The sequence below is a fragment of the Drosophila takahashii genome, chromosome 2L, assembly GCF_030179915.1.
Source record: "Drosophila takahashii strain IR98-3 E-12201 chromosome 2L, DtakHiC1v2, whole genome shotgun sequence".
In the NCBI taxonomy this organism is placed as follows: Eukaryota; Metazoa; Arthropoda; class Insecta; order Diptera; family Drosophilidae; genus Drosophila; species Drosophila takahashii.
Genome location: NC_091678.1, coordinates 3,712,176 through 3,735,190, shown reverse-complemented (window position 1 = coordinate 3,735,190; position 23,015 = coordinate 3,712,176). Strand labels below are relative to the sequence as shown.

At 38.1% G+C, this 23,015-nt stretch overlaps 2 protein-coding genes across 2 annotated transcripts in view; one reads left to right on the top strand and one right to left on the bottom strand.

The window, feature by feature from the left end:
* Nucleotides 1-23,015, bottom strand: part of toc (toucan) — an 89,311-nt gene that overhangs the window by 37,920 nt on the left and 28,376 nt on the right. Inside the window, exons 3-4 of the mRNA XM_017148522.3 lie at nucleotides 21,963-22,923; nucleotides 1,985-2,100 (exon numbers count right to left, since the gene is read on the bottom strand). Of these exons, the coding sequence (XP_017004011.2) occupies nucleotides 1,985-2,100; nucleotides 21,963-22,923 (1,077 nt within the window). The remainder of the gene's footprint in view (nucleotides 1-1,984; nucleotides 2,101-21,962; nucleotides 22,924-23,015) is intronic.
* Nucleotides 3,198-4,500, top strand: PpD6 (Protein phosphatase D6). The gene has a single exon (XM_017148470.3). It carries the CDS (start codon nucleotides 3,275-3,277, stop codon nucleotides 4,292-4,294), a length of 1,020 nt encoding a protein of 339 aa, XP_017003959.2. The 5' UTR covers nucleotides 3,198-3,274; the 3' UTR covers nucleotides 4,295-4,500.

Sequence of the window (23,015 nt, the reverse complement as noted above, 5' to 3'; positions counted from 1 at the left end):
ATCTCCCATCTTACTGATGTCACTAGATCTCAGTGATCTCATTCAAATATTCCGCACACCTAAGTGAGCCCCGAAAGAAGCTTATAACCCGGCATCATTATATTCATCCCATCACCCCCGACTTAATCATTCATTATGGGATTACATTACGCGGGGCTTTGGCAGCTGGACAAAAGTAAAGGTAAGTCGGGTAGAAATCCCCCTTTGGAGCTTCCAATTGAATGACGATGAAGTTTGATCCCGGAGCTTCGACGAGCGGCACGTTTCCAACTGCCATAGGTAAATGAACTCTTTCCCCACCCCTTTTTTCACCTGGCGGATTCTTCTCCTAGACAAAAGCTAACGGTAATCGGGTCTGGGATAGAAAGAGAGGGGGCGAGAAGGAGGGACAGAGAGGCAACTACGATTTTGCGGCTTCGCAAAAGTTCGTGAGAAAGCCAAGGCACAAACTGTAACAAAACTGATTACGACCAACATAATTTATGGCCAAGGAAAGCCCAGAAGAATTCTCTGTCGGGCTGAGAAGAAATAAAAAAAGAGAAATGAAAGGGGGAGCACCCACTGATTGATTGATTGATTGGCCTTCCACGTTAATGCGATTCTTACTCTGAAAATTGTACATGTTTCTTTTTTTTTTCGTTTAAACTTTGGGTATTCAGTGTCAACACGAAAAAAGCGAGGGACCAGCGAAATAAATACCAATTTGAAGTACACAGAAATGACGCCAAGGTTTGAGTTTTTGAGGTAAAAAAAACCAAATGAATGCAGTCAAAGGTGGTTGGATGGGTTTCGGGTTTCAGTGGTCAAGAGTGAGTCTGGAAATGCCAGACGATGCTTTTGTTTCACCTGAAAACATTTTACACACATTTAAAAAATAAATAAAAGCACCAGCGAACCGGCATTCTATGAACAGGCTGGAAAACCTGTTTTACAAATGGGTTAATATAAAAGCAAAAACCAAATAGGGGTGCAAAAAAATCGATTTTTAGGGGAGTCAGTTGCTGAATCATTTGTGATAGACTCTTGACCCGCCTGCAATTTGTAGCGCCTTTATTGGACTATTGGAACACACTGACTGATTGATTTCTGATCGCACTATCACACAAACAACACTTTGGGCCTTGTTTCATTTTCATGACCACTTTTGGTAATTATTTTCCCCTCGATCACGAAACGCGATCTAATCAAGATCACGAAGAACACGAAGAACGCGAAGAACGAAGAACGGAGAGCGAGCGGCACACTATCGCATTGAAAACTCGGCGCCAACTGAATGCCGCTTCGTTGTATCCACCGCATACCGTATACCAGATACTTTTGTATCCACAACTTCAACCTCACGCATTCCCGCTCTTTGCCACGAAATAAAACTCTTTGCCAGCAGCTGGTTTGGTTCGGTGGTCGATGAAAAGCCGGTTCGCGGCTTAAAACTTTGAGCATTCTACTTAGCAGTTCAGCTCTGAAGTTTGCGCTTCGAGAAATCCAAGTTTATTTTGTGGTGAGCGCGAGTTTCTATTGTATCTCTTAGGTTGTCCATTTTTGTGGACATCGTTTAACATCTGTTAAAAAACGTTTTTTAACAGCTGTTAAACTTAACATAACATGGACTGCTTGGCTGCACTGCTTGTTAATAGATTGTGATCGTAAATTCTTTTAGCATACTTTTGGGAATATACAATTGGAATCGGATTTTTTTAGAAATTTGTAGCATACTTATTTATTAAAATTATTTAAATTCTGCACTTAAATTTTAAATCAATTAGTATAGATAATAAATGTAATAATTGTGGTCTAAATACTGAAAAATTTGAAATTCAGCTTTGAGACCATAAATAAAGATTTCAGAATAAATGGTTTCAGAGAGATGATGACCTAACATAACCATTTTCTAGCTTTTTTTAGGGACTCAAATTATTTTGCGCACCAAACTTCTTTTGAAAAAGTGATAATAATGCATGTTATAAAGTAATTTTAGACTACTTACGCAGTTGAGTGTTAGCCAATAGCTTTGGAGATCCGCTTCCCGACGACACAGATGCCCGCGGAGTTGAGGCATTGCACGTTAAACTCAAGTCGCTGTCCTTGCTGTACGAGCGACCACTGTAAAGGAAGACATAAGAAATCCATTAGTTACGATTTCCAATTAATTACTCAACAATTCACTTCTCAATAAGACATCCAAGAGGCGGCTTAAAGGAACATAAAATAATTCAGTTAAATTATGCCCATAACAAATGCTAACTTTTTCGCCCGGTCATCGGTTTTCTCTTTTTTCCACCAGCAATCTCAAAACTTTGCTACTTGAAAATTCACAAAGCTGTGAAATTATTGCGAAAATTCTTCAAGCGTCGCTGAGCAATCACAAAACAGAAGCAAATAAAGCAGGTGAAAATTGGAAAATCAATTGGAAAGACGCGTCAAATTAATTCACCACCTCTTTCCGTTAAGTGGGTGAAATTTCCTTTTCGTCGCCGCTGTTAAACTATTTTTTTCGCTTGCATTTTTTACGTACGACTTCCGCCGACAGCTCGCTAATTGAAAACTTTACAGAAAAAAAGGAAAAGAAAATGGAAAATTTCAGCAGGAAACCGCACAAAGAAAAAAAAAGCGAGAGTGGCCAAAAGGAATTAGTAGTGCCAACTGCGTTTCCGTTGGCCAGCAACATAACTATAATTTTTTCGCTCATCCAGCAATTGCGAAAAACTTGTTTCTCGTTTGTCGCAGCAGCCAAGAGACATTATTCACACTAATTTATTTACTCTTTTTCCGGCAAATGCTGCACAACTTTAATTTATTGTCGCAATTAAGTTACAATGTGCGTTCAGTTCGAATTGGTTTCCAAATTTATGAACTATCTAATCAATTTCTAAATTAAAATTTAATGCTAAATATACTGTTATAAGTGAAACTGTTTTTAAATATATATTCTATATTTTAACCTACTGTTTAACATTATCGGTAAATAATGAGCGCAACGATACTATTATCCATCCAATAAAAACCATTAAATCTGCCACGCAATTCAAAGCAAAATTATACACACATTTTTCAAAACTAGTAATTAATTAAAAAAAAAAAACTTTAGTCTTTAAGAAATCAATGTTTGTAATGTCATCATTTATTTATGTTCATGAATCTGACAAATTGTGACTAGCGCTTTAATTTATAAGTATTTTTTTGTACTTGTAGCGTTATTCAGCTTTTTCTCTTCTGTCAGTTCATTATTTAAAACAAAAAAAGTTTAAAAAAGTAGTAAGTACCATCTACTCAAAAGATGCCCGCATGGATAGGGCGGGGTAGAAAACTGTTCCTGGAAAATACGTCGGGAGATGAAGATTACACGGACACCGAGGGTCAGGGGAACTTTATACTCAATTTGAGTGATTTGATCATGCGACTGAAGAACTTTCGTCGCAGCAAACTGCAGCGACTTCCGCTGATCGAGGCAGAAGTGAGCAAACTTTGCAGCCTGGCACGTGACCATTTTCTAAATGAACCCATGCTACTGGAGGTATCGGCTCCCATTCGTGTGGTGGGCGACATACATGGTCAGTACTATGACCTCCTGAAGATCCTCGACCATTGCGGGTATCCTCCGAACACAAACTACCTATTTCTTGGCGATTACGTGGACAGGGGAAAGAATTCGGTGGAGACAATCACTATGCTATTGGCCCTTCGCGTCAAGTATCCCAAGCATGTTCATCTATTGCGCGGAAATCACGAATCCCAGGCGGTAAATCGGGTCTATGGCTTCTTCGACGAATGCAAGCGACGCTACACGGTGAAGTTGTGGAAGACCTTTGTGGATTGCTATAATTGCATGCCCGTGGCAGCGACCATTTCGCATAGGATTTTCTGCTGCCACGGCGGTCTCAGTCCGCAGCTTAAGGATCTCAGCGACATCGACTCGATCGGTCGTCCTACCGAAATCCCAGAGACAGGTCTGCTTTGCGACCTGCTGTGGAGCGATCCGGATCGCTATGGTTTCGGTTGGACGCCCAGCGATCGAGGAGTCAGCTACCTCTACGGCCGCGATGTTATCGAAAAGTTTCTCCAGAAGCACGACTTCGATCTGGTTTGCCGGGCCCATCAGGTGGTCGAGGATGGTTACGAGTTCTTTGCCAAACGCCAGTTGGTCACCGTATTCTCGGCACCCAACTACTGCGGAATGTACGACAATGCTGGTGCCTCAATGGGCGTGGACAAGGATCTGGTGATCACCTTTGATATACAGCGGCCCGAAAATCGAAAGGCCACTCTGCGGAAGGTGAGCATTTCACCTATATATTGAGAAAAGCCTTAACAGTACGCTAACGGACATGCGGCTGTTATGTAACAGATCGCGCGAATTCTTTATGTCGCAGCATATGATGCTTGCTTTTTATGAAGAGTGAAGTACCAATCTATAGTGCAAAAAAATGCAAATATGTAAAACTAATAATTCACATTTTTGTCTAAATTTATGTAGTACCCTAACCACAATTTGCAAGAATAAATATACTTCCAAAACTTACAATGGAATTTCATTTTTATCTAACCTTCTTTGACCTAAAAACAAAAATTTAGCACGCAAGCAAACAAACAAGTCGAAGAAACGCTAAAGAGCTAAGTGCAAGTAAACTTTCCCACCTCCTAAATCAACATTACTTCAGAATATTTAATTTTTTTGTCGGCAAAAGCCATCCACAAGCAAAATAAAGGCGAACACAAATCAATTTCTCTGCGAAAACTATGCCAAGTCATTCGGAGTTTACCGGCAAGCCCAGCTACCGTTTGGCAATACATTATTTTCACTGCCAAGGTTTGCTTTCTGTGTCACCCGTGTTGGCCATTTAAGGCGCCGCCTTGGTCATTGCGAAAAAAATAAAATAAAAAACAAAAGCCAAGCCCCGAAGAAAAGCGAACATTTCCGCCTGAAGAGACTGAAGTAAAAACAAAAAGAAAAACAAGTTTACAGGTAACAAGTGTGAGTTATAAATGTAGAGTTTTAAGGCATTACTTCGGGGGAGGAAAGTCAGCGACTGACCGGTAAATAGATTTAATTATGCAAAACGTAAAACGAAGCCATCGGCACGCTGGAAAATTCGCTGAAGCGTTAAACATTGGCGGAAATCGAGTGAGAGAATCGATGGAAGAGGGCTACTATTCAGATTAATCGCCTTATAAACAAATTGTAAATTTTAAATAGCCCAACGAACCGAATCGAAACCGAATTAAACCGATGGGGCGATGGTGTCTTCGCCTTAATCCCGTGACGTTATAAATATTTATTATATCATCCCCATTCCAACCGCAGACAAAGTGCAAAAACAGACGACGACCAACTGAGGAGCTGTTGCAACTGCGATGGTTCGTAATTAAAATGCATTATTAATGAAATGCAAATGTCGAGACATTAATGAAAGCGAGAGGGGGGAAGAGCAAACGATTTGAGCACTTGCGGAAGCACGTATACTCTGGATAAAGAAAGTTCCTTAGCCAAATATCTAACCTAACGGTCTATTATAAAAAAATAAGTAAATTAATTTTATTTAAACATCAAGTCTTAATAGCTAAAATACTAAAATACTAAAATTGGAACATTATTAATATTTTTTCTGATAAAACATATCATTAGTGAAGACAAAAATCCTATAATCCCTTTTCGACATATGTAACTTTATAGAATCTCTCTCTCTCAAGTTAAACAAATATATAAATCTATAAGAAACTATTTTTTTCTGTCCTTAAATTTAGCTGTCGTTTTCATGAATGCTAACAAAATAAATGTTGTACTTTTTCTAATACATTTAATGGTTAAAGAGCCTTACAAACAATTTAACGAATTAAATTCGATAGCCCAAATCGAAAATTACAAAGAAATTTACAAAATTTAAACTGCTGGAATTTTTAAACCTATGAGACTCCCTCTTCGGAAATACCCCTCGCCAAGTAGATAACTCAAAGTGCAGTGACAGTCCCAGAGAATCCCCTATGCTTTGAGGGAAAGGCACCCCCAAAGTCCCACCCTAAATGTTCACCTGTCGTGCGATTTACCGAGCCGAACCCACACCTACAGTGCATCTCATTTGTCAACGCTTGGGGTGGGAAAATCACGCTTACCCTTTCACCGATGTGGCCACCACTTTGAAGGGAGCCTTCTGGACGGGTCGATGATATTTCACGGAATCCACAGCACCGCCAGCCATCAGGGTCATTAGGGCCAGCATTTCTGGGTTTTTCCTGGGTTTTGCAGTATGATTGCTTGGTGTACTTTTTTGATCCAAGTATCGTTTATTAATATTACGCGTCTTACGAAAAAAAATAAATATACAAATATATAAGGCAACTTAATCAGTTATCTGACTGCAGAAGCAAAGAAAACCTTTGAAAAATATTGTTTAAATTTTCTGAATTTTTCTATGTTTCTTAAGAAGTTGTTTTTCTTCCTGAACCACATTATTTGTATTTTAGTGTCATAGTAGGCCAAATACCGAACTTTTTTTATCCCAGCTCCACAATTTCTTTTTGCGTCACCTAAATCCCTTGTTTATTGCACAATTCGCACAGCAATTCCCGTCCGCTTTTTCTGGTGGCACTTGTAAATGTTCACTTTTACAAGCTGACAATTAATACCTTTTTCCTGTGAATAGATGCCACCGGCTGCATTTTAATTGCCACAGCAACAAGGACAGAGGCAGCATTAAAAGCCATGACAAAATCCATAAAAATTCAGACAACTGAGCTACCATTTCCCTATTGCCATTTTCCTGGTTTATTTTTTTGTTTGATGGCACTTGGCCAGGCTAGCAGCAATTGATCTTTGCCCTTTGGCTTGGCGAAAGAGTTGCTGAAATGCAAAAAAGAAATTTGCAGGGGCAATTAGGCGACTTCCTCGCTTTGGCAGCGAAAGGCAGCTTCGAATGGCAGCTTCCTCAATAATTCGTCGTTATTGCTGTGGCAGCCATCCATCTGCCATCCCCTCTGTCCGAAGTCCAATGTCCAAAGTCCAGTTGCATGTATTTATTATGCAACTGTTTGCCATCTCCCCCGGATTCCACTCGGGGCAGAAACAATTCGTACTCTTAATGAGCTTCCATTAAACTTAATTGCAGTCGGAGTTCTGTTTGCCGTCTGCTTTGTTTGCACCCTCTACTTGGAGGCTGGCAGTGGGAGATCCGAGCTGCCATTATGATTGGTCGTTGGCAAACTGAAATCCAAGCATTCGAGAGATATATGCTTCCTGAACAACGGATTCCTCCCCGACTTCCGGTGCATTTCGCATTTAATTGCTATTTGCACCACAGGATGTGCTCGAAAGTCTTATTGTTTTCTAGTTTTATTAAATAGATGTTCAAAGCCTAAATATATTAAGATTCAAATCATTAATGAAATGATTCTAACTATAAAATAATGTAAAATAATTTTAGTATCAGAATAAAATTTAAAATGAAATATAAAGTGCATCACTATTGATGAGCAATCTACGCATACTTTACCACACTATCAATTGCCAAGTCTGAGTGCCTTTGAAGTCGATCCCCTCATTAAGAGCTTTACATATTCATCTTTTGCATACTTTCACTTCACCATGGCCAATTTGATTTAATGGCCAGAGAGAGCTGACTGCACTGCTTGCACTTCGTGGCTGCCCTCTTAACCTCAAAAGAATGTTCTGCGAATCTAGAATTATTAAATTGTTCACTTCCTTTGCGGAGAACGGCACAATGAGTTCATTATGCGATTTCTTGCAAGTAAATACAAACGCTTTTTATCTTGCGAAAATTCTCATTAATCAATTCTTTTGTTCTGGCAAATAACTAGGTGACCCTTTGTTTTAGATTATGCTGAGATCTAATTGCTCTACCCACGACTTAATAAAGACATCAAAAACAATGAAATGGAATTTGGCGGAATGTACAGGAAAAAAAACAGAAGCCTTTAAGATATATCTTGATTAATTAAAAATAAAAATCTATTTACTCCGTTTCAACTCCCCATTTATTCCCCCTATTTCAAGCAACGTAAATTCTCCTTGGTGACAACATAACCAGACTAACAACTTCAAGAGCTGCGCACAATGAGAGTTCCAATCTAACCGACCAAACCAGACGGGCTTTTGTTTAACGCATGGGTTATTAATGAACATTAGCAGCATTTGATGTCGTCGAATGGCAGACCGCAGACAAGCCATCGCCATCGACATCGTCATGAAATGGTAACAATAACGACACTCAACTGGAGTGCAGAGCTCCAAAGTGGTCGCCATGAAGCCGGAGACACTCTAGTCGAGAACTAAGGAACTCTAATGGAAGTCAACCCGAAACTGGAGTGGGCATAAATCTCTTCAAGTATCTCGAAGTACAGAGTGCCTCACTTCAATTAAATTTACTCATTATATCAGGCTAATTTCATACACCTCAGGTTGGATTTAATTTAATTTGTTGTTAATTTGTTCTTGGTTTTATACCAAGAAAACCCATACTTACAATATACCTTTTTTGACATGTGAGTTACACCCAAACTGATATGAAACTTTGATCGATTTGTTGTTATGTGGTATCAATTTAAGGCTTGATTGCTTCTTTCTCTCTTTTTTGAAGTCAGAGAATCTCCGAGAGAGGAAGATTTCGGGAAAAACGATATGCGTAATACCAGAAATTTACCATGCGCATGTCGATTTGACCGCAACGAATTTTTGGTGTGTGTGTATTACTTAAGGGCTAGTACTCAACCCAACAAAAAGTCGTCCAAAACAAAAACTTCATATGAAACAAAATTTTTTGACGTTGTTTTTCATATGAAGTTTTTTGTTTTGGACGACTTTTTGTTAGGTTGAGTACTAAGCCTAAGCAGGAAATTGGAAATTTAAATAGTACTGTAGTCTAATTTTTTGTTTGCCATATTTTATTTGATCAGTTTGTCAAACTTTGTTTAGTTGTCTCAAAAGCATTACCAAATGGCAAATACCCCGTGTTAGAAGAAAGAGCTGAACAACCACTCCCGCTTGTTACCCAAGTCTAATGACTCCGACTCATAGATGGGCATATAGACTGGCTGACAACCTGCTTACTCGCTGTGCCACACTTTTTCCTATACTGCAACACTTTGTGTCATATATGGGCAGTGGGATATGGCTTACAATAGCATTGGGGTTAGGAAACCATTGCAAATAGTTGGATGTTGGGATGTTTGGCTGTTGGATGTTGGATGGGAAGACAGCACGCCATGCTCAGTGATTCAATAATTGAGATAGATACTTCACAGAAAGCCGACCAAGCGCAGAAATGTGCAAATTGAAGTGACTGTGCGATAAGAAATGTAAATGTTGTTTTTCCTAGCTCTTATTTTGTCTGGAGTCGTCACAAGTTGGGGTAATCGGTGAAGATCTATCGCTGCCTTCGTGTCTGTTTTCATTAGAGGTTCTGTTCTAATTTATCTTACAGCTATTTGGCACTTAAAAGAGGATCAATGGAACGTACAAATTTTCTAGAACAATTAGGAAGAGTCTTGTAACTTTGAAAGATAAAATATTAAATATAAAATGTCAGACAAGTAATCTAATATAACTTTCCCGCCAACATAAATATGGAAATTGCATCATTTTCCCCAAGGTCTTGTTTTTCTCCAAAAATTCCAATGCACAAACTTTATGATCGCATAACAATGGAGCAACCGAAACATTAAAATTCATATTCGTCGAAATTGCGGTCAACTGAGGAATTGCTTTATAAATAGCAATCCAGCAAAATATTAGCTTTTCCCCGCGGACCATTCGTTGTAAGAATTATTTTTTCTCCCCCTCAAATTGTTTGTTTTCCAAAGAGAACGCATACATTTATCGTTTGAGTGCAAACAAAAACAAGAGCCAAGTTCGACCAATGTGGAATGGTTTTTAGAAGGAGAATTTGGCACATTAGCGCACTCGACTGGAACCCCAAAACGGAAATCCAAGAAACGCTAAAAGTGTCCATTAGAAACATGCATAAATGTATTAATTGACGTATAAAAAAGTTTGCTAAAATTTAGCTCTTTCCGCGGCGAAGTGGCCCAACTTGGGATACGAAGCAAAAACCTAATTGATTCTGGGCCTCGGCAACCGGCGCCGTTTTGCTTGAGTGCTTCTTAATATTTTTTCCAACGCTGAGCGTAAACATTTCAACAACTTTTTGTATGACTACTTTTGCGGCGAGATAAAGAATACTGGAACAAAAGATAGTCGAGCTCTGATTAAAGTGGAGTTTTGGCCCCTAGGAGATATTCTTTTGGGAACTTCTATAGTATTCAAAAAATTAAAGAAAAAAATACAAGAGGGATTTCTAGCCTTTAAATAAAGAACAAAAAGTTAAAAACCATTTTAAATAAATCAATCAATAAATTCTAAACAATAAGTTAATACTTCTAAAACTTTTATTAAACTAGAAAATTATCAAAAATTTTAAACTCTGTTATTGTGATAAATCCCTCATTTATAAAAAATAATCTTATAAAAACCGAACTTTTGTTAGATAGTGTTCTTCTCACCTTGCGGATATTGCCTCATACACTCACAAACACCGGGCAACATAATTTGTGTTGCTTTCGTATTTCGGAAAAGCCAAAAAACCGAAACAAGTGTTTTCCACGGCGTTGCGCTTCGTTTGGAAAAGCGGCGGAAAAGCGGTGGAGCTGAAGATGCAGCAACATTTTGCCGACAGTCCTACTTTTAAATATAGAATTTGAACTAATTTCGCTTGTTTTGTTTTTTGTTGCATTAGTTGGGATGGATGATTCTATGCTACCGATGATGTTTGTTGCTCTTTTGGCCGCCGAAACTTTGTTTTTTTCCCATGGACGTTTTTTCTTCTTTTTTTTTTTTTGTTTTTTGCCGGGTCCGTCGAGCGAGAAAATCGGGCAAAAATAGAGTTTGGGCCGGGCGATGGTTTGAGTTTTGTTGAGTTAGTGCTTGTGGATAGATGGGCCGCTGATGTCGTTTATAAATAAGTCATGTGATTCATGAGTTGGAATTATTTGTCTGTATAGTGTAATAGCCGGCATTGTGCCCTGCTTGTGGGCCAAGCAATTCTTTTTTCCTATTCCACGTCTTATTTTAACAAGTCGGAACATTTTGATGGGCGTCTAAGTGGCTGGCTAAAAATCGCTTTGAAGTCTATAGGCCACAGATATGGGCATAAAGAAATCTTAAAGAGTCGTGTGGGCGTCTAAGTGAAATTGAATTGGGGTAGGTGCACTTAGGTTAATGGAGAATTTTTGATCCCAGAGATATGGATTTCGATTCTTGTATTAATGGATTTCATGATCGGATTTTATATGAAGAGTAATCCAAATATTTTATTTTTTCAAGCTAACTTTCGATAATAGATAAGGCTAAAATCTAATTTAATTTATGTTCAATTTAAGTTCAAATTAATTCTTAGTTTTCAATAATTATGTAACAATGACTTATATAACCCTATGATTGCTCATTTGATGCAACCAACCTGATGAATGACTTTCATAATTCCCACGCACAATCCAACAACAACTTAATTTTCCCCTTCCATAGAACACACACAGCGAAACGAAATTTCTTCAAACTTTGATACTTTCACAATGCTCAAAAAAAAGCGACAAAAAAAGAAGCTGAAAATGCAACCAAATCACTTAAGCTCATTAGTTAATATCCAATTTATAAAGAAGCGAAAAAAGCAAAGACAAAAACTTAAATCGCTTTCGGGCAGCAAGAAGCAATTAATCAAAAATCATCAAGGAAAACTTCAAGAAGACAACGCCGAGAAAATGCCGGGAAATTTCACCAACTTGTAAAACATTTCCCCCTAAGCATAGATACTTAAGACAAAAAGAAGGCGACAAATTAAAATCTAGCGTCTAGCGATTGCCACACCAGATTGAAAGGGGAAAAGGGGGAAAATTCCCATTGACATTACGAAACGTGTGAGAAAATCGCATGCCAGATATTGGTTGAACTTTAATAGCAGTCCAAATGTTGCCAAAGCCCCAGGGGAAAATCTTTTAACAGCCAGAAATCAATAAGAGAATAAGCTGGCTAAAGGCGAGGTGAAATGGTGTTAAGGGGGTCAAAATGAGCGACACATGTCAGGGGTTAAGTCAAGTGGCTTTTAAGTACACGGAAAACATTAGGATCCCTCTAAGATATGGTATAAATAAACGGAAAATACAATATATTCCTATAAATATAAAATATTCAGATACTTTTTATATTTTTTGTAATCTGTAAATATGGTAGTAAAGTCTGATAACTAAACATGGATTGCGTAAGTGCTCACGTGTCATGGGAGTATTTTCAAGTATTTCCAGCCTGTTGATGTGCCTTGACAAATTCATGATTTGTCGACGATTCCTGTGCGTTGTTTTTCCTCCCCATCTCCCCCTCCTCCCTCTTTTTTCCGACTTTTCCATTCGCCTGCCTGCACACACGCAATAATTTTCCATACGGAAGGCAATTTGTTTGCCACGCTCACATAAATTTATGGTTTTGGAGGTATTTCCTCCACTATCTTCCCTTCTGGCCGCCTGTTTCTTCTTTATGGAACCTCAATTCGGGCTATATAGTATCAAATGATGATGCCGATGATGAGCAACGAATACCGCAGAGGAGCATTACTCAGCTGTTCGTCCGCTTGGCACTTAAAACGCCATCAAATGCCATTGGACACGTGGGACTTTCATCATGTCATCCCAGAGAGAGTGTTTTCCTGCCAGCCCTACGCAAAAATTGAGGTCATTTGCTGCTAATTACCTATTAATGTTCCCCGTCTGGCCAACAAAAAAAAAAAACTCCCAAGTAAACCAGGCAAAGTGTCACATATTTCAAATTAATTTGCAAAAGGCAAATAGAGGGGACTGAAAATGGAGAACCTATCAGAGAAATGAGTTAAATGCTGAAAGCTTGTTTTGATTTATGTGCAGTTAATGTCAGCAAACGCAATTTCCACACAAATCGGATTATTTGCAATGGAAATTTAATTTAAATGCGATTTTCAGAGCCCAACAAAGATTTATTTGATTGCTAAAGTGGTTTTAAGAACATTAAATATAGGAAACTACAAAGAAATTATTAAATTCAATCAAATTCAATTTAAAATCGGATAAGTGTGGTTTATAAATCACCCACACTTATTAAAAGGAAACATACCCGAAATTCTGGGTATATCTTATCTTTGATAAGCCATTTTATCAGACTGTAAATTTCTTTAAGCTCCACTGTGTTATCAAAAACTCAAGTGAAACCCCGCTGTATTAAGTTAAGCTAACATAATCCCACTGACTAACCTTTGCCTTCAACTGCGTATTATTTTTTTAAATTCCCTATAATTTATGCTAACTGGCAACTCCCCGTTTGCTCCGCCCAGCAGCTAATAAACAATTTTCTTTGGCCACTGGAAAACTTTTGCCGCCGCAGAAACCAACTTCATTACAATTTCAAATTTTCCATTTCTTGCGCACTTAACGCAGAAGCCGAAACTTGTAAAATTGTAAATTCCCCACCACTCGCACACGTAATTACTCTGGCAAGGCGAAAACCAACAGGGAAAATAGAAGCTGGAAATTGGCATGAATTGTTAATGCAAATGCGCAAAATGCAAAATGTTCGGCTGGCAATATCCGAGCGAGCGTAAATAAAAATTCTAAAGGCGTTGCCAGCTGCCCAAGGGGAAATCCGAATGAAAAACGCTTAATTGACGTCAAAATGCAACAAAAGCTGCGATTTGCATGCAGCAATTTCATTAATTTTGATTGACCATTTGATTCGGTTTCGCTTGATTGAGTTTGCCCCATTCAGAGGGAAACCTTTTGCTGGGAATCTCGTTTGTTGGGAGTGTTCTTGTTTCAATCTCCGTTGGCCAATAGTTTTAGATTTGACCCGAAAGCCATTGGCCAAATCTGCCACAAGGCACCAAACTAGTTTGATTCATTTAAAACAGACCCCCGAGCGACCTCGGTCAGATTCATCGGCATGGAAACCTTTTAAACCAAAAATAATAAAAAGCGAGTCGAAACAAAATCCTTACCCGTTGGCTTTACACACTTTTTGTTGAAACTCGTTACAGCGCTTTAATGTAAATGTGTCTGAAAGATTTATTGTGTTTCATTAGAATTCGGAGCCCAAGACATTTCTACCATTTTTGGGGTCAACCCAATCAGCTTTGCCATTTGTTAAGCTGGCAAAATAAAAATGAGACTCAACGATTTCTCTGACATATTTTACAAGTCCATTTGGGGCTCAAAATTGACAGAGAATAATGTATAAGGCCGAAGATCTCGTAAGTTCATTGAAATAAATTAAGTATTCTTGATTTTTTTTAACAGTATAGTAAATAATATCTGAATTAATTGGTTTAAAAAACATTTTAGAATAAGTAAGTAATTTTTGTTTTTTAAGTAACATTAAATTTATTCCATAATTTTTCTTAAACAAGTTTAATGGGCTATTTTATTTCAATAACAAAATCACCCAAGCTAAATGTTTAAGTTGTCAGCCTAATAATGATTTATGGCCTTCCTGCTTGTTCTTGCGCATTTTAGCTACATTTCACACCCAAAAAGTGTCACTCATAGAAAGGTCAAAGGGGGAGTTTCTTCGGGGTCGTGAGGTTCACAACTCAACCGAGCAATAAATTTCCCAGCAAGCCCATAATCGGGTGTTCTCTCTCCGGTTTTTGGGAATTTATTATTTAGCCCGAAACGCTCGTAAATATGAGCCGATCATTGATTAGCGCATAAATATTCACACGACGCCTAATTGGCTGTACCCCGATTCAATTCGATTCGATTGCCGAGCTCAACTTTCTGGCCAAGTTCAGGGTCAGCCGAAAAATGGTATTATAAACCCAACTCATTTGCATTTATCTAAATGGGCTTGGGCCTCCGAACTTTGCCGTTTCGGGAAAAAGCTAACAACACTCTTGTTGTCATTTCACTTGTACAAATTGCAATGGCAAACAAGAGCTCAACCACATTTTCGGTAATTTTTGCAAAGGGATAAGTTTACACGTAATTTGTAAATTTACTCAACTAGTTCCTCGTTAAGTTTCGACACTCTGAAACTCTTTGGGTTTTATTTAATTTCGGCAAAGCCGCAGAACAATTGGGATACAAATTGCTTGGCGAGTTTCAACTTTTGACAGCATTTGTTGCCCATCAAATATTTAACATTTAACACGGTCTGTGAGTTCCCTTGTTTTTTGAATATTTGCCAGTTGGCAACAGAATAAGTTTCTGCGTTTTAAAATGCTTACTGAAAAATAACCAAAAATTTCCCCATAAGTAGTTAATAAATATCTCGTAGATCTTAATCCACAAACATGTGTTCCATCTCATGCTGTGCACATAATTAGCATATTAAAATATTTCACCTCAAAACATCAAGAAAAAAGGTAATAAAATTCATGCTCTGTTTGATTGGGTTCTTTAATGTTTCTCTGTGGCCATTTTTGTTTGATATTTCTGCTCTTTGTGTAGATTGAAATGGTTTTTGTAAAATTCTCTCTTGATTTTGATGGCGAAACTTCCGTTCGCAAACAAAAGAATGAACAATTACCTGCAATAAAAATTGTTCTCGGAATCAATTGAATGATCTGAGCAATTAAAATACTGGTTTTATAAACGCGCATAAATATTGTGGAATCGATTCAATTTAAACTGGATTTTCGAGAGTATCGAAATATTCCAATTCATACATTTGTTAGCCGCCAAGTCCATCCAAAAGTGGTATCTTTATTTGACTGCCCAGCGGCAGCTAATTTAATATTTATAATCATTTATTTTTTCAGGCACATTAAGAATTTATGAATGACCCAGCTATGTAAACGGAAAAATTGTTTATTAAAAAGGTAAACAAAAAAGGCCTTTTTTCATTCTTTTTTCCCCCGTCTTTTTTTTTTTTGCTTGCTAAACAAGTTTACCATTTTTTGTGTACACATTTTATCTTGCTACGCTTGCCGGCAAAATATTACATAATATGAAATAAACTTTAAACTAGCCGAAAAGAGGAACTGGTTGCATTTTTAATTAAAACAACTAGCGCTTTTATTTTTGTGGGCGTTTAATGGGCGCGAGTTCAGCGTGTTGACAGCCCCCATGACACTTGTCACAATATTTGCCACCGCGCTTAAGACAAACTCCCTGGTAAAATGTCTGAATATCTGACTGTCTGATTTTATGTTGACTGCGAAAGCGAATTAAAGTTGAGCCCGCGGGAGCAAGCGACTTTTGCCAGATGGAAACAGCTTTATTAGCATTTTCCGCGAAACTCCACTCCGCTCGCAATGGATCTGATGGATCTTAATGAATGCACGGCGAGAAATCTAGTTTATTGTTTTGCGTAAATTTATTAGGATCTAATAAATGACTATAATAATTTTTAGTGATATTTATTTTAGCAAAAGCAAAAGTTTTTCTTGTGTATTATGCACTGGAAATTCAAATAAATACGAATTTTCTGTTTGTGTAATTTATTACACGTTTATTTTATGAATCGAAACAACATAAAAATGTTAACTGCCTGAAAAAAAGCATAAGCATAGGAAAAAGTTTCACATGCACGTGTTAATGAATCCGCTTACAAAGCACAAATTGTTTTAATGCTGATGCCCAAGACCTGACTAATGTTCAATTTCCAATTTGATCCCCCTTCCCGATTTTCATCAATCCCCACCACATATTTTTGATCCCATCGAGAGGAAATGCTCCATCTATTTCCAGACGTTAAACCAATATTTGCATTTTACGTGGCCGAATTTAAAGTTCTCTTACATCCGAAGACCATTTTTTTTTCATGTGCCCCCTTAATTGCTGGATTTCTGTTGACCTTGTCCAAATTTATGATATTTTTTTGGGCTGCCTTTTGGCTCTTTGGCTTCGCTTGTTTATCTACAAGTTACACGTTGTTCTCCATGGCTGATAACATGTGTTCAAGTCCAGCGGACTTGAGTTATTTTTTCTTTTATTTGCTTTATTTTTGTCAGACTTTTTTCTCGATTCAAAAACTGTTTGCTTGCACCTAAATTTCGGTTGTAAATTAATGTATTGTGGTCTCCAACTCACTCATTTTTTTTAACTGATAAAACGTTTTATGAATTCTAAAGTAATATAAGTTTAAGGGTATGAGAAATCATATTTACTTAAAATATACATTTTTTCAAAACATATAGAGATTACCACATTTTGTATACTATGAATAATTCTATATTTACGTTTTATTTTAAGTCGAGTGATGATCTAATATTCATTACTTTGTTTTATTAAACGATGTGAAACAATACTAAAGTGACCTAATGAAAACAAATGCCGAACACGTTAATGCATATCACCCATTATTTATGCCAACTTAGTGTTCCATTTTCAACTCCATTTAAATAACTAATGCGAAAACCTTCGCTTTAAATTCCACTCCATCAATATTCTCAACATCACAAAATTCTCTCATTACTGGTGAACAATGTATGAATTTACGTAATTCCCCACCGGATTTTGCATGCCTACAAATGCAATTTAAAGCGAAACCAAAGCTACTTCCACACCTTGGATGTGTGGATATACAACGCTTATAGATATTAGCATACCAGTTGACTCAAATTAACTCGATTTGAGCTTGAGCTTGGGCGTTTTTCACACACTCACGCTCATCGGAATCGAAATCGACAACGAGAGCCAAACAAAAACACACTCGAAGATACATTCACATTGCTCGGTTTGTTATTGCCGGCTCAGATGATAGATAGATATAAGTACAAAATACCCCCAAGATATATAAGTACCTACATTGACTTGCGGCTTTGGCTTGTTCAAATAATAGACATCAGATTAAAATTAAGGAAAACTCATGGCTGAAGAAAACAAGTAACTAGCAACTACGAGTAATTCCCCGAATCGTGTCTAACCCAAGATGAAAATCTCTTATCTAATGAATTTTTATGGGCGTTCGTCATGTAAATAAAATCCAACAAAACAACAGACGAGAGATGATAATTTTAGAGACAAGCTTTGGCTGGGCTTTGTTAATTTCTGGCTGTAGCTTATTTTTTTCCTGCCTTTGAGTTGCGGAAAAATTTGTAATTGAAAATGTTTTGCATGTTAACTGAACTGTGAAAAAATAACAAAACAGCGAAGACCTGAACGAAAACAATAAAAAACCTGTAGGTATATATTTAAATGGGAATTTGTTCTGCGAACAATTTCTGTGAACTACCTCCTAACTCCCGCTCAAAAGTCAAAGTTCAGTGGTATTGTATTCGACCGTTTGTTTGTGTGACTTTGGTCTTAATTTGTATAATGCATGCACCTCGGGAGCCGAAATTATCATTTCAACAACCGCAAGCGATTTGTGTCCACATGACGAAACAGCACAACAAAAGCTGTGAAATTGGTATGGGTACACTCATAGAAATTTTCCGGTAAAATCGCCCTAAAAACAAGGAAAATCGCCCTAAAACGGGGGTCAATGGCGACTAGGCAACAAAATTAGGGCAAATTGCCCTAAAAATACGGGTGAATTTGTCATACATTTAGGGCGATTTTTCGTAGATCTAGGGCGATTTTTCTATTTTCACAGGTAATTGCCATAAAAATAAGAAATGAGACCCTTAAACTAAAGGCAGTTTCCTTTAAATCCATGGCGATTTTTCTGGACTTATAGGCGAATAGCCCTGGAAATCGGAAAAAATACCTTTAAACTAAAGGCAGTTTTTTATAAATCTAGGGTGTTTTTCTGGATTTTAGGGCGAATTGCCCTAGAAATAAGGAAAAATATCCTAAAACTAAAGGCAGATTTTCATAAATCTAGGGCGTTTTCTCTGGATTTATAGGCGAATTGCCCTAAAACATGCAAATGCTCCCCAAAATTTTACGGCCATTTTTCATAAATAAAAATACGATTTCATTATATTTTTTTTGTTTTTTTTTTTTTATTTTTGTTTGTTGTTATTTACACAATTTCTAATTATATACATTTACATACTTTTCTAATTATTCTTATTGCTAAAAGAATTACATCGATCTTATTACTATAAGTACTGATTATCAAATTTTACTTCTAATTGAATGCATAGAAATAATATTTTTTTTTGGAATGAACAGATTGTTTCTTTAAAATAGTTACAGTTTTAAGGTTTTATAATCCTTCAAGAGTTCGGATAAAGCTTTACCTTTCTTATCAGACTCTAAATGAATTTCATAAAACATTTTTTGGATAAATGTCGTGGTTTAAAACAAAAAATATTTTGAAGCACACATCAATACTTTTCAATAAGGTTCGCATTCTATAAAAAAACCTCTGATAGGTAAACTGGAAATTCACCAAGGTCAAAAAGGGCTTGTTCCCACGTTGCAGCTGAATGGTTGCAGTTTCGGCTTTCCGGATTAGCAATTTTCCGTCAATGCCTTTAGATGTGTTTGCAGTTCCCCAACAGTAGCCTTCCAAACCAAGAAACGGCTTCGAGGGTCCGCAATGGTGTTCTTCGCGTTCTTGCTCCCGCCGTCCTTTTTTGTCATTGCTGTCGCACCAACACTGAATGGATCGCAAGCCAAATTAAAGTTGATTGTATCTCTATTAAATAAAAACAGTCTATTTATTGAATGAGAAAAGAAAAAAAGAAAAAACACATACCTTCAGCGTGGCTTTCCAAAGATTTGAGCAGTTTTATTCCCTTACTTTCGCTTTTGAAAAGTGCGAAAAGTGGTTTGCGGAAGCTGGATCTCAAAGACGTTCTCAATCTAAAACAAAAAAAAAAATTGTTAGAAATTAATTTAAAAATGCACTACTAACAGTCAGAATTTTCAGAATTTTAGCCTGCGATTGCGTTTGCTGCTACTTCTGGAAAAAATAAGCAACAAAAGCAAATTTCAGTTACTGACGAAATGACGCAATAGAAATTTGGGGTTATGTTGGCATATGCACTTGTGAATGCGGTTTGTCCGGTGCATAAATACAGATTTCTGGTAAATATATACATATGTACACAAGTGTGTATTCTGTTGCATCATATTTTTACCTCAAGCATTATTTACATATACACATACATATATGTATACTCTTATTAATGTTTTTACTTTGTTCTGCCACACTTCCAAAACTCTACATCTGGACCGCTGCTTCCAGTCAAATCTTTTTAAGTTTCAGCTGCATTTTCCTCTGTTACAGATATGTAAATTCAATTAGTTATTAATATCCAAATTGCACAATTATATATGTATGTACTCACCAGAAAACTGAGAAAGAATCGCCTCCCAAGTCCTTTAATAGCGTTTACATTTTTCACTTTTTCACAAACAAAAGGTTTCATACAAACACGTCTTTTACTGCCAAGCGCCCGAAAAATTATGACAAAGTCTAGACAACGCAACTCTTTCTACCCCCACCCTTGCCACTGCAACGGACGAAAAGTAGCGAAGAAGAAGAAAAAGGGTGGACTTTTCTAAAGTCAAATGCGCTCAGCATCAAAATTCATAGAAAAAGGTCCGCCCTAATATACACACACATTCACTTGTTTTGACCTGCCAACCACACACACATACACACATATTACATGTGTATCCATTAATTGCGTCTTAGAATTTCGTTTGACTCTTCCTTGTTTTTAGGGCAATTTCAGAACATATTTTTGGCTATTTTGTTCTGCGTTTTAGGGCGATTTCGCCCTAAAAAGAAGGAATTACTTTTGGAGTCGACTCATAAAAATTCGCCCTAAAAAACAGGGCAAATTTGGCGTTTCGGAAAAACTAACCCTAAAAAATATTTTCCATGGCGATTTTTCGTATATTTAGGGCTAGCCACCCGTATAATAAGAAAATTTTTCGTAGTTTTAGGGCGACCTCGGTTTTAGGGCGACTTTTCTAGTATTTAGGTAAAAATTTCTATGAGTGTAGCTCACTTTGTAGTTGCCATTTCGCATTCAACTTATCCCTGCTTAAATGATGCTTAATACACACGACACGAGTCCAATAAATTAAGTACTTCAGCGTACTTAACTTTCTCCACCCTGCTCTATAAATCGCTCATTCTCAAAGGCAATTCATTAATGTTTATTACCTCCTACGCAGTTCAAGAAATTACCCATTCTAATTAGGTTTATTCGGGGCTAGGTCAATTTCATTTCTATTCGCTCACAACACCAACAAATGACGTCAAACTGAGATAGAGCCAATTCATTTGCACCTTTTGAGAAAGTTGAGCTAGTAATGCCTCATTTTTTCACAATTATTTATTTATTCGTCGCTCATATCGCATTGAATTTCAAAGTGAATCGAAATGCTTGATGAATTATTTAAAGACCTGGGTGCAATCGTTATCTACTCAACACGCTGTCCAAGTCAAATGCCCCTGAACTCATTAAATCTGTGGCCAAGACAGGTGTGTAAATGGCCACTCGATTGCCCTATCAAAAAAAGGCATTCGAAAAGTGGAACACCCAAACAAACGCAGAAAAGCCATCAACAAAAACTGGTAATGATAAGAAGATTGATAAGTTTGGTATGTTCTCTGGTCGCGATAAGAAAATGTGCAAAAGATATGCTTAGAGTTAACAAAGAATTTTTCGGCTATGGGGAACGACGAATGTCCTTCTTTAAAATAGGAAAATCGAAGAAGTTTTTGTATGTATACTTAAATTTCTATTTATATAATTAAAACTATTCCTAAAACACAATATTTATAAAAATGGTAAATATTTAAATATATTGTAAACCACCTACAGATTTTTAGATATTTTAAACAATTTATTTAAAACAACTTATTAATAGTAAGATAACTTTAAAATTTTAAAAAATAAACACGAATATTATACATTTTCGACATAACCCTTTAATTTCAAAAACGATGATCTAAAAATGTTAGTATTCCTTATTTACCTAGGTTAAACAATAAAATTGAAGAGTTGAACCTTCTTATCACTCCCAATTATCATTTCCCAAGTTTAAAATTTTCCGAAATAAATCAAATACCAAATCTAGTGATCACTTACCGACTGACGAGGTTCGACTGGAGTCTCTTGGCGGGCGGCGATGTGGGCGTGGTGGGTGAGGTGGGGGACTTGGGCGCTTTACCCGAACGGGGGGCGCTACCACCCACTGACCCGGCGCCAACTGAGCCTTTATCCAGTGGCTGCCGCGTTGGCGGGGTCGCGTGTGGGGGCGGCGAGGGCGTGGCATTGGCCTTGGAGCTGCTGCTGCTGCTCCGGGTGCTGCTAATCGATCTCTTGGCCAGAAGCGATTTGGGCGGCACTTTGGGCGTGACCGAGGGCGAACGCCGGGCACTAGAACTACTCACACTCGGACTTCCGCGCGGACTCGAAACGGTAACGGATGCCGAACCGGAAACGGAAACGGAACCCGAACCCGAACCGGAAACAGGACTCATGATCCGTGTGGTGGACACTTTCGATTTAACATCATTATAGTTTGTCTTGATCAGAGACTTATTACTGGCGATCTTATTCATCACGGCATCCCATTTGTTGGGCGTGTGCGCCTTGCGATTTAGCGGCGATTTGGGCGATTTCAGGGCTTTGGGCGATTTCAAGAGGCGCGCTTTGGAAACGCCAGCGTTTTTGGTGGCAGATTTGCACGATTTGGGGGAGGCGATCGAAGAGCCCGAAGAAACGGAGCCGCGGAAATTCTCCACCGTGCAGAGAGACGACAGCGAAGCGTGCGGACGCGGCGAGCTGCTCTTCTGAACTGAGAGATTTGCCGTCGTCGGCGGCGATCGTACCGCCGCGAAAGCTTCGTCGCCGCAGAAACTTCGGGCGCTGCCGCCGTCGACGCTGCAGTAGGAGGTGCGGTTGGAGAGCGACAGAGAGAGCGTCGTGTTGGCCGAGGAGGAAGAGAGACAGCTGCTGGGGGGGCGCTGCTGCGGAGCCAGCTGATTCTGCTGCAGTTGCTGCTGCTGTTGCAGTTGGGTGGCAGTGGGGGTGGGCTGACCTTGACCTAGGCAGGGGGAGAGAGAGGACATTAGCAGCGAACATCAAGCGTATAGAATATCATGGGTAGTCTAGAAAAATCAGATTCTATAACTAGAC

Bases quoted from the DNA above. Each gene is read 5' to 3' on its own strand.
- PpD6 (XM_017148470.3), top strand. From the start codon at position 3,275: ATGCCCGCATGGATAGGGCGGGGTAGAAAACTGTTCCTGGAAAATACG.